This window comes from Pseudochaenichthys georgianus, chromosome 14 (genome assembly GCF_902827115.2).
Source record: "Pseudochaenichthys georgianus chromosome 14, fPseGeo1.2, whole genome shotgun sequence".
In the NCBI taxonomy this organism is placed as follows: Eukaryota; Metazoa; Chordata; class Actinopteri; order Perciformes; family Channichthyidae; genus Pseudochaenichthys; species Pseudochaenichthys georgianus.
Window position 1 is genome coordinate 17,234,338 of NC_047516.1, and position 12,548 is coordinate 17,246,885.

The 12,548-nt window shown below is 41.6% G+C and overlaps 1 protein-coding gene across 20 annotated transcripts in view; it reads left to right on the forward strand.

The window, feature by feature from the left end:
* Positions 1-12,548, forward strand: part of nbeaa (neurobeachin a) — a 97,984-nt gene that overhangs the window by 73,064 nt on the left and 12,372 nt on the right. For 5 of the 20 annotated variants that reach the window (XM_034099022.1, XM_034099033.1, XM_034099038.1 and 2 more), the window contains 12 exons: positions 511-647; positions 1,794-1,945; positions 3,140-3,266; positions 4,501-4,620; positions 5,471-5,604; positions 6,367-6,428; positions 8,129-8,193; positions 9,306-9,414; positions 10,606-10,772; positions 11,795-11,943; positions 12,028-12,177; positions 12,429-12,461. In XM_034099022.1, the coding sequence (XP_033954913.1) occupies positions 511-647; positions 1,794-1,945; positions 3,140-3,266; positions 4,501-4,620; positions 5,471-5,604; positions 6,367-6,428; positions 8,129-8,193; positions 9,306-9,414; positions 10,606-10,772; positions 11,795-11,943; positions 12,028-12,177; positions 12,429-12,461 (1,405 nt within the window). The remainder of the gene's footprint in view (positions 1-510; positions 648-1,793; positions 1,946-3,139; positions 3,267-4,500; positions 4,621-5,470; positions 5,605-6,366; positions 6,429-8,128; positions 8,194-9,305; positions 9,415-10,605; positions 10,773-11,794; positions 11,944-12,027; positions 12,178-12,428; positions 12,462-12,548) is intronic. The other 15 variants (XM_034099030.1, XM_034099034.1, XM_034099035.1 and 12 more) reach the window with 6 other exon arrangements.

Consider the following 12,548-nt stretch of genomic DNA (forward strand, 5'->3'; position numbering starts at 1 on the left):
TTAAAATGACAGACACTTGTGAAAGATGTTTGTCCCAGTTTTGTCCAGTTTTGTTGATATCTTTAAATGTTTTGTTTTGTCAGTGGAAAGCGCCAAAGATATTCCTGTTTTTGAATTAACAAAAATACTTGAAGGATTAATGGATTATAAAAGTAGTTAGCTGCTTGACAACAGGATTAGTTGACTAATCGTTGCAGCCTTAGTTGAATCCCCTAAAACTGATTTTAATGTTAATATCTTTCCACATATGCACCTTTCAGTGAGGTTATATACGGTTATGTATCATTATATCATATGCTCTTTTCTGACTCGTATACATTCGGAGTTTACTGCTGGAAATATTTTCTTTGTTGTTGTTTCAAAGATTTGTTTGGACATTTCAAAGCCTACATTAAAAGCAACATTACCAAAGTCACAGTAAGCCTTTTAAAGAAGTGATTATGTTAAGCCGTTACATGCCTCACAGCTTGCCCTTTAGTCACCAGGAGGGTTTTTCCCTCTGAAATGCAGGAGATCCTGAAGAGCTTGGTGGCAGCTCCAGTCGATGGCGGTGATTTGGGACAGGACTCCGGGCCGACGCCCTATCACCCCGACCCCGCCCTGAAAACACACCCCATGCTGCCCATGCAGTTCCACTCTTTCGACAGGTCAGTCCCACCAACTGTTTGACCTACTGTACAAGAGGTGGAACATAGACAGAGATATCAAAGACAGTACCCTCTGACACATCCATCAATTTATAGATTTCTCCAGTCAATACTGGTCTTTTGGAAATGTGTTTTAGTGTACTGCTATTTGTCAAATGTGCAAAAACAAAGGACGCAGAAATCAATTATTTGATTAGTATTTAGAACATGGCCCCCTCCTCTTTGGATGGTTACACTGACAAGCTTACGTAATGTGCTTTACCTACTGTATGCCAGCAGTCACATTAATCTGAAACCCATATAGAGATTTTGGATATTGGCTTGTTGGTTTTTTCTAGCTTTTATTGTCATTAAATATGTATGTCATTACATATGTATAATATATAAACAGACACATTTAATTGGTAATTCAAAATGGAAAACAATGATTTCTTTGTAGCAGCAGTGATACTCTGAAATGACTCAGATGACATTTGTATACTAGATTTTAGACTCGGTCTTAAATTGTATAGGGAAAGAGATTCTGCTGCTTAATGATAAAGTCTTTGAACATGACAGGACCAAATCTAAGCAGGCTTCACATTTCCCTCTCTCCTCCAAACTGTTACCATAAAGCCTCTCTGCTGCTGCTGAGTGATGGCCTGCTCATATCTCCTGTGCATCACTTAGTCTCCTAGATCCTGCTCTCTGTCAGTCCTTGAGAGCTCAGTTATTGATTGTGTGCATAATAGATCACAATGGTATTTATGTCCAGCTCCAAAATGTCCCCCCCATGTAAATATCTGACTCATGAAGACAGGCGAAATACATCTGATTTATATAAATAATGGCAATTAAACAGAATTGTGTGATAGTAAAGAAAATATGTTAGTTATTCTAAAAAACCACACCTACATAGCCAAATCTAAATATAATGACATTAGATTCTTAAAGCTTAAAAAGAGGTTACAACTATTTTGAATTGCTTAATTTGTTTTACATTTAACTGCATAACCCTTTTAGTTGCTTTGTGTATTATATTTATAGTGGCATAAACCAACAGTGGCATACATACAGAGGCGATATGACACAGAGAAACATTTGATAAAAAGAGTAATGTGTGTGCAGGTTTGTCTGACTGATGCCCTTTTGTCTTATCTCCAACAGGAGTGTAATGGTTCCAGTCAAGAAGCCACCACCTGGCAGCCTGTCAGTCAACACGGTGGGCACGCCCACCACCAGCGGATCAGCCGCCGGCAGCACCCCCAATATATTTGCTGCTGCATCAGCAACCCCCAAGAGCATGATCAACACTACAGGTGAGAGATAACACAGATATCGTGCATTCATAAACAACATTTCTACACCACCACAAACGGTTTAGCTCATTATTCTTAAAGGTGGGGTAGGTAATTCACTTCAGAAACACTTTGTGTTATATTCCATAGAATGCTCTTAACATCCCGATAGCAATGAATATATTAAATGCTTTGACAATAAATACATTAAAAAATGTCATCTGTGGAAGCCGTGGTACTGTAAAAAGCACGACCGATTATTTTATTCTAAAATAACTGGATGGCCTACCTGCCTGTCAGCCTTCCATCTGTGCACAAACGTATCTCGTGCCCTCATTGGTCATGTGTGCGTTCGTGTGTGTTGGAGGAGGGGCTCTGTAAGGAAGTCTGAAGGAAGGGGCATATTTTTTTCGGCTGTGTACTTTCAAATTCTAGCGCACTCGAGCTGGTTTCTCCATTCTTACCTACCCTACCTTTAATCTTATACATTATCATATGTAAAATATATGTACCCGCATATATTGTTGCACTGCATCTCTTTAGTGTGCGTAGAGGTAGCAGGCATTCAGACAGATGGCACTTGTCCCAATCCTGTTTGTGTTAAAGGCCTCCAGCAAATCAAAGGCAGCTCCATGAAGCACGGCTGAGTTTCTTCTCTTGATATAAGACTCTTTGATGCTTTTCTTTGCTGTCCTTTGACAGCCAGAACAAACTACAATAGAACAAACTGAACCATGGCACTGGCAGATGCTTCCCAGATTAGTTTGAACCTATTTCAAGGACAGGAGCCAGATCAATGAAGGCGCAGACCACTCATTTGATGCTGAACATAGAAAGATAACACAGGAAAATCATGCATTAGATATTTGTTGACCCAAATATGGTATCAAGAAGTGTAAATGAATGACAACATTGGAATCAAATGCACATTTGCGGACATGTGGGTTTGTAATCAAAGCTTTTTCAGCCCGTCAGACATATTAGACTATATCATACCTGCATAATGAACCAAGGAAGGGATTTGTTTCCTGGAATGGATTCTGTATATTGATTGCAAAGCTATTTTCACAAACGGGGGCCATTACCCGAAGACAAGCAGCAGCTCGTCTGGAGAAATACTATCCAAATTCAATTTGTTTGCCGAACAATAATCCCGGTCATGCTTGATTCATGTTAGAATAATACAGATGTTGTACCACTCTCTGTCCTGTCTAGGTGCCACAGACTCTGCCTCCTCTTCCTCCTCCTCTTCATCGTCATTCGTTAACGGTGCGACTAGCAAGAATCTGCCAGCTGTCCAGACAGTGGCACCCATGCCAGAAGACAGCATGGAGAATATGAGGTCAGAGCACTCCACACGACAAAGCTCTTCATCCATTCACTTCCTGCCCACTCTTTCTGTTTTGTCACCCCCCTCTGGCATTTGTTTTTACGTTGATATGTAAATGTTTTCCACTTCATTCCTGTCCCCCTATTACTTCACAATTATGGCCTTCGTCTTTCCCAAAACAAATTCACTAGCTCACTCTCAAAGTCATTAGTTATATAATACAGCAGGGATAGATTGGGGTCAACTGGGGGGCACACACATGCTTTTTAAATCCTTGGTAAACCTGATTACAGAGGATACTAGCCAAGATCAGTTTTAAGACCGTCAGAAGCAATGTCAGTGTGTGTGTATGTGTGTGTGCTCTGTCTGAGTGTGTGTGTGATCTGTCTGAGTGGGTGTGTGTGTGTGTGTGTGTGTGTGTGTGTGTGTGTGTGTGTGTGTGTGTGTGTGTGTGTGTGTGTGTGTGTGTGTGTGTGTGTGTGTGTGTGTGTGTGTGTGTGTGTGTGTGTGTGTGTGTGTGTGTGTGTGTGTGTGTGTGTGTGTGTGTGTGTGTGTGTGTGTGTGTGTGTGTGTGTGTGTGTGTGCTCTGTCTCATTTCCTGAACATACACATTCAGGAAATGTTGTGACAATTGACATAAATAAAAACAAAAATGACTTAACCGGTAATTTCTACCAGGTGACAAATTCTTAATGAAAGGTCAAAAACACCATTTCCATATGAAGTGATTAGACATAAATAGGATATTGAATTGAATCCAATATATATATATATATATAGTCTACTGAAAGCTAGTATAACTACTCTGTGGACACTCACACACACTTCCAGCTCACCTGCACGCATCCTGCCTCCAACACATCTCACTCAGTCTACACTACTGCTCTTCATCGCTGACATGGCAACTGTGTTTAAATGTCACTCTTAGAGAATGTGGACTACTGTGTGAGAATCCCAATTGATTTCTTATTTGAAAGCATGTAACTACATTTTCTATAATCATATGTTCTTCTGTAGAGTTGTGTTTCCATAATGTGTATAGGCACTCGCTAATAAATGTAAGTATGGTAATATTAAGTGAAATAGTAATACAGAAGCAGTGATAAATAATTCACTGTAGCATTTCTGTCAATGTACTCTCTCTTTAGAAAGTGTGTTATTCCGTGTGCTTCTGAGAGCGCACACGCATTTAAGAGCGTGTGTGCGCTTGTGTTCTTTAATCAGTGTGTGTGTCTTTGTATTGCAGTGCCTATTGTGAGGTGGCGCAGTGTGCGCTGCGCAGCGGTCAGACGCCCCCTGAGCTCAAGTCTTTTAGCTCTCTGGCAGGCTTCCAGGCAGCTCCCCGAGATGCAGGACAGTGTTTTAGGCAAGGAGATGCTCTTCCTGTCCCCACCCCCCTCTCTGCCCCACCTCCACCACACACCCTCGTCACACTAACCCCAGATTCAAGATCAGACCTGAGTCAAACTGTCTTTGCAAAGACATTTTGCTAAATCCGACTCAAATTCCTGTTCCAAATGTCAACCGTCTGCTTCTCTGAGCAGCTCGAAACTAAATGAAGTTTTGTGAACACTAATGACCCAGGTCTGATTCAGAAGTCACATGCTTATAAGAACAATAATATGCCCTGCCATATTTTAGTCTCTTCATACTCGTCCTCTATTACTTTCTCTATTTGTCAACTGAACATAGAATATATATTCATTTGCTCTGCATGTCGTCTACACACAAACATTTAGATGCGTAGCGAGGCAAGACACAATACATGCATTATCTTCCAATGCAGTTTACAGTAGGGACTTTTTTTGTTGCAGGTTTTACACAATTCCAGCTGCACTCATCCCACAATATTAAGTTAATAAACAATAAGTCTTAAAATGAAAGTACCATTAACCTAACTCTACCAAAACTAACCCAACCATAGTGCTTTCCTTCCAATCCATCATTACTTACGTTTCAATTCTGTAATGTTTTGTGTCTTCTGTGTCCATTTTAGCCATTTTTCAATTTCTCTCTCGTCTCCTGTGAATATCTTCTCCATTGCTTTCCTCTCGTTCCGTTTTCTCACCTTCCTCTACACATTTCTTTCTTGCATGTTTCTCTCGTTCCCTTTCCCACCTGCTGTAAGTCCCCTGAGTGTTTCCTTGTTCTAATCTCATCTGTTTTATCATCCCTCCTGTTCCCTTCATCTTTCTCCCACTTTTTTCCCACCACAGTATCACCACCAAGTTGGAGCGCGCTCTGGAGAAAGTGGCGCCCCTGCTGAGAGAGATTTTTGTGGACTTTGCGCCCTTTCTCTCCAGGACGCTGCTGGGTAGCCATGGGCAGGAACTGCTCATAGAAGGTACAGGTGCTGTACACGGCTGCTTTTCTCTAACTGGCGTCTCTCTGTGGAGTCTCCCCATTCACTGTCCCTCACCGCGATGTTTGTGTGTGAGAAAATAATTGAGTGATTGAATGAGAGGGTGAGTGTCTCTGAGCTGGCTGCTTCACTCATTCGTCAAGCAGGTATGAAGTCACTATTACACTATTTTCAAACAGCTAGTTAGATAACGACATCAGATAATCAATAATACTACTGGTATTACAGTGCTGTTCTAAATGTGATGCATTCTTGTCTCTGCCCACCTGCTTCCTGGCGTCCTGTTTTCGTGATCCACCGTCTCAATGTTCTCTCCCTCTCCTCCCTTCCTGCTCTTTCTCCTCCCTCCCCTCTCCCTACTGCCTCCTTCTTCATCTTTCTCTCTACTGTTTGTTCCTGTCTTCTCCGTAGCATGCTTTTTATAAACTTGACCATGATGACTGTGTACAAGAGCAGAAACCACTGACACTACAGTGCGTTCTTTGATGATATTTTTGTATCTCGAGCAGTGTGTGTGTGTGTGTGTGTGTGTGTGTGTGTGTGTGTGTGTGTGTGTGTGTGTGTGTGTGTGTGTGTGTGTGTGTGTGTGTGTGTGTGTGTGTGTGTGTGTGTGTGTTGTGTGTGTGTGTGTGTGTGTGTGTGTGTGTGTGTGTGTGTGTGTGTGTGTGTGTGTGTGTGAGAGAGAGAGAGAGAGAGAGAGAGAGAGAGAGAGAGAAAGGCTCCTGACTGCTGTATGTCTCTGTGCTGCAGGTCTGGTGTGCATGAAGTCTAGCACGTCTGTGGTGGAGCTCGTAATGCTGCTCTGTTCTCAGGTTGGTACCCCCTCCTCTCCCCTTTCTGTTTACTGCCCTAACTCATATGTTCCACTTTTCCAAAGCATGTCCAAACGCTTAATTTGTCTAACCTATTCTAAAAGTGATCATTGTTTTCCTTTTCAATAATCGCCTGAGTCGTTAACACACAGGAAGCTTTCGGGGTCATTGATCTGCCCTGTGGGTGAGCGTGTAATGAGCGCATTGCGGATGTAATATCATATCAACTTATATGCACCATCACATCAAGGCCACAAAAAACATCTTCCATGACACAAACATGCATATAAAGTTTTCCGACAGGATTTTACTTGAAATAACGATATCGAAGCCTGAAGGTCCCATTGACAGTCTGTCTATCTTCTTGAATAACACTCATAAGAAAGAATTAAAAAAAAGCTACTTACCACTACGAGCTTTCTCCTGAAGTTTCCTTTTTCTTTGATACGATGAAGTTTGCCTCCCAACTATTCTTCCTCTAAGAGCTCTTGTCCTTAGAGGAACCCCTCAGATGCTCCATCTTCTACAGAACCAGCAGACTCCTCTTATTTTGCTGTCCATTTTAACTCAGTGTTTCGGTGGCGACTGCTTTCATCTACGACCACTTCAACACTACCCGTCCTCGCACCACTCCCTCTCCTTTCCCCCTCCCCTCCACTCTCCCTCTCGTCAGCATGTATAGTATTACCCCAGGCTCCGGCCTCGTCTGCCATTAGATGCCCGGGAGAGCGAACCCTAGCCCAGATATCGATCCTCTGGGTGTGGGGGGGGGGGGGGGTTGTAACAGGAGATGATCCCACGTGTCCTTCACAGGCCTGAGAGCTGCTGGAGCTAATGGAGCTCTGATAGTTTGAGGCTTTCAACAACACTCTCACCCTGCTCAGAAGTCTCCACTCTAATATGCACCGACGCATAAAGCACTCGCATACTCTTAGATGGGTGCTTTTTTATTGACACTTAGAAAGCTCTCCGGATGTTTCTCCATCTTTATTCTGTGCTGTTTTGTGCTAGTGTACCTTACACTGGAGATGGTTAATGATGGGTAGGTGTATTTCTTCTTGACTAAATCAATAAAGCTACTATTCTTCTCAACTCTTACATTTTGATCAGCTGATCAACTGCCAAAAACACATTCGGCTCTGTGACAATGTGTGACATTTAGAGACATTTATGACGTATCTTATTTTACCAAGTTCATAGAAGCAGTTGTTAGCAATGAACAGCTTAAGTCTCCGGCTCCCTCAATGCTAATTAAATATGTACTTAAAAAAAACTCAAATATTTAAATGATATAGTAAAAACTAAATGAGGGTCTAACCAACACATTTAAAATAAGGGATAATACATATCATTGTGATACAAAATAAAAATACAGGTATATAAGTTAAACGGGAGGGACAAATGCATAAACTGAAAGGAGACAGGAATGTGGTTAATGTGTATGTGTATGGTAAAATTACAAATACAAATATACACTTGTAAAACACAAGTCAAAGTATATAATAAAAAGTATGCATGCACAACTATAATTTGAAACATTGCCTTTCTGGACAATGTTTCTAATTATGCTGGTTTATGGCAATATTTCATTCACATTTTTCACATGTTTGTAAGTAAATATCTTGATTCCTTCGGCTTTTCCTACACACAACACCTTGTCTTACCATCTAATGTTCATACTGTGTTTCTTGTACACTTAGGAGTGGCAAAACTCCATCCAGAAGAACGCAGGATTGGCCTTCATTGAGCTCATCAACGAGGGAAGGTAATCCATCACACAGACTGCACACCATCCCATAAGGCTTCCTGTGATTCACACATTAACCGCAACACTGTTATCACTGCCTAACAACTAATGGTTATTATAGAGCCCTAATGAGAGTCTTGGCAGGATAAGTGCACAGTGCCATGTGTTGATTGCAATTAACCGTACAGTGATGGTCTTATTACATTACATTACATTACATTGCATTTAGCTGACGCTTTTATCCAAAGCGACTTATAATAAGTACATTCGACCAGGAAGACACAACCTTGAGGAAAACAGAATCATATAAGAACATCAGGTTTCAAAGAGCCAATCGTTTCAAGTGCTGCTCAACTGGCTATAGATAAGCCAGTCCTTTATTAGTATATAAGTGCTCTGTTAGCAGTTCTTTGTTAGTCATTCTATCGCTCGAAGTGGAGTCGAAAGAGATGAGTTTTCAGTCTGCGCCGGAAGGTGTGTAAGCTTTCTGCGGTCCTGATTTCAATGGGGAGCTCATTCCACCATTTTGGAGCCAGGATAGCAAACCCACGTGTTTTTGCTGATGGGAACTTGGGTCCCCCTCGCAGCAAGGGTGCAGCGAGTCGTTTGGCTGATGCAGAGCGTAGAGCACGTGCTGGGGTGTACGGTTTAACCATGTCCTGGATGTAGGAAGGGCCAGATCCATTCGCAGCATGGTACGCAAGTACCAGTGTCTTGAAGTGGATTCTAGCAGTTACCGGAAGCCAGCGGAGGGAGCGGAGGAGCGGCGTGGTGTGGGAAAATGTTGGAAGGTTGAAGACCAGACGAGCCGCTGCATTCTGGATGAGCTGCAGAGGTCGGATGGCACATGCAGGTGCCTTCTTATTTCAGTGCCTTTCTTTTATTAGAAACGGTATTGTACATAATTAGAGTAAATGCAAAAAACTAAATATTTAAACATCCCGAAAAAGGATTCTAACTTTTAAACAAAGCGGTTTATCCACACAAACATTCGCTTCAGCTGCAGATAGACCAGAGTTATTGATCTAATTTAGGACAATGTATCATATTGAGGGAAACTTTCTTCTTCCATTGAAACTTGAAGGTGATGCTAATACCTGTTATTTGTATCTCTTCCCCCCCGTCACCAGACTCCTGTGTCACGCCATGAAGGATCATATTGTACGTGTTGCCAACGAAGCAGAGTTCATCCTAAACAGACAGAGGGCAGAGGATGTACACAAACACGCTGAATTTGAGGTAAACACACAGAGCACCGGTACTGTTTGTGACTTCAATAAAGCCTCCAGGGAACAAGCATTGTTTTTATTGTTTTTTGTTACAATAATGAGCAGACAAACAGTATGAAAGCAGACAGGGTCGTCCTGGGTAAAAAGAAAATGCTTACTATGTTGTAGAAAATATGATATATAATATACATACATACAATACGTACTTGCACACACATCTATACAATCGTATACACATGTATCTCCTTAGATGCTCCAACAGTATGCATACCAGGGTTTCCGCTAGGATTTTTTCTTGCCGGTCAAGTGTCCGGAAAGAATTTATTTTACTGGACAAATTTGAAACTTACCGGTCATGTTTCAATAATAAGAATAAGAATGGTGTAGCAGAGTTTCCGTTAACATGTAATTACCGGACTATGACCGGATATGCTGATGTTTAAAACTCATTTAATGGGGCTCATTTTTATATTGCTTCAGTTTATAATCGTAACAGATCGAAAAGTTTAGATTCATTTTTCAATAAATGATACGCTTCCACAAACAACATAATTATTACATTCAAACAAACTTCTTATAGTAGATAAAGTACATTATTCAAAAGTTTACATTAACTCTGAATACTAACACGGGAGAAATAAACGGATCCTCCAGGTGATCACGTAGAGCTGTGTGTCTCGGTCAGACTCAGCAGCTGATCTGATCTCTCTCTCGCATCCGGTTACTCGCGTTTATGTCCATATCGATCAAATCCAGCTCTCCTGATCGGCCTTTATAGAGAGCACCGATCAAACTATTAAGAGTGAATATCGGCCGATAATGACCGGCGGCCGATCGATGAGAGCATCCCTAATTATTACCGGACATTTTGACCAGCAGGTTTTGAATTTACCGGTTTTTAATCCATTTTACCAGCAAAAAACCGGTAATTACCAGCTAACGGAAACCCTGATGCATACGTGTATACATATTTAGGCATGTAGGGCTAACACAGGGCCACTTTGTCCACGATTGACCTTTTAAATTCTCTGTCCTGGCTCTATGATTCTTCCATTTACAGATGAAGCGCGTGTATTTGGTCTTAGTAGTACAGGGTTAAGTAAAGCACATTTTCAAAACACAGCAAGTAGGTGATAGGACATCAGTGTTTTTGTACTGTTTCTGCATCCTGTATAACTCTTTCCCTCTCGCTCTCCTCCAGGCTAACTGTGCCCAGTACGCTGCGGACCGGAGAGAGGAGGAGAAAATGTGTGATCACCTCATCAGCGCAGCCAAGCACAGAGATCATGTGACCGCTAACCAGCTGAAACAGAAGATCCTCAACATCCTGACCAATAAGCATGGAGCGTGGGGGACAATGTCACAGAGGTGAGCGCGAGATGAGAGGAACTGGGTGTCCAATTATACCCTGCCACATTTTTAGATTGCTGCTCCACAGGATGTCATTTGATAGCAGACGTTACGCAGGGAACACTTCTTGCATATAATGAGAAAATGGCATCAGTATGTGAAGTGATTATTAAGTCAGCACCATCCATCATGTTATGTCCATATCACTAAAACACATTACCACAGCAGATTATGGCTTTTATCTGTGTAAATGTAGTATCATATATTCAATCGTTTAAGTTGCAGCAGAGACTTAGAAAATCTATTTCTAGTTTTTAAATTCTAGATACAGTCAGTGCTGAAATAAAGCCATTTATAAAAGAGGACATGGTGTTATTAAACATAATTAATTGTACATGAACTTCAGCACACACCCACACAGAGAGACAGCTAAATGCTAACATCAAATGATCGTTTTCTTTAGCACACTCAAATACACACATTTAATCAATGATGGCGTGCTATCCAGATCTGCCTCCAGACTTGGGAAGGACACGGGTTTAATTTGAGGACATGTGACATACAGCATCTGAATCCTGTCTCCTCCTGTCACTGTTAATTAGGTACATTGTACTGTGTATGCTGTTAGTAAACAACCTTTGCACAGCGGAAGCTTTAATTAAAGTGAAATTGCATCTGAAGTTCTCTGTCCTCAATTATATTTTTCTGTTTGTTAACATTAGCATAGTGCTGATGAATAGTTTCACACATGTCTAAACCTTGCTTTTCATATTTTTTCTTTGGGCTGTCATATGTTGTTTTTTTTCTCTTATTTAAAGTCCAGTTATTGGTTTTTGTAGTGTCGGATTTTTTTATTGTAAACTCACCTTTCCGCTCAAATACTGCCGTTTTACCCAATAAAGTGGGACCTTTTGACTGTAGGAAATTAGCTCTGGAAGTAGCTAGCGTAAATGTCAGCTGTAACTTCAACTCCAACTTCATTGCCCCTAAAGGAAAAGTCTCAAAATGCACCACTGACACCACTGAAATTACTAATTTAGGTTCTTTTCCTTTGACGTCTTCAGCCAATTACACGACTTCTGGCGTCTCGACTACTGGGAGGATGACCTTAGGAGGAGACGGAGATTTGTGCGAAACGCATCTGGATCCACTCACGCAGACGTGTCCCTTAAAGCTCTGGAGGAATACAGTCAGTATTGTGTACCAATTTAAACATGTTGTCAATATCTACATGTTGCATATACGGTAACTCTCTAACATAAACTATAAACAGGTACAGAAGAAGAAGAGGAGGAGCTAAAGTCGAAGAAAACCTTCCGCAGCCAATCAGTGGTCGCCCAGAACCCAGAGGCGGAGCTTATGCTGGAGGGAGACGATGACTCCGTCAGCCTGCTGCAGGAAAAAGAGATTGATAACCTCGCTGGTGAGATTCACTAACACACACACGCACACACACACACACACACACACACACACACACACACACACACACACACACACACACACACACACACACACACACACTCACTCACTCACTCACTCACTCACTCACTCACTCACTCACTCACTCACTCACTCACTCACTCACTCACTCACTCACTCACACTCACACATATACAGGCACAATGCTACGATCCAATTGAAGTGTAAACTGTCTATGACTCTTGTTTTTAGTCCGTTTCTGTCCAAGACTTTTTATCTCCAAAGGCAAGTAACGAGTTTTGCAGCCGCACTAACCATCCAGCTGATTTGCTGACTCAAGAAGATTTAATCATAGTTAACTAACAACTGACA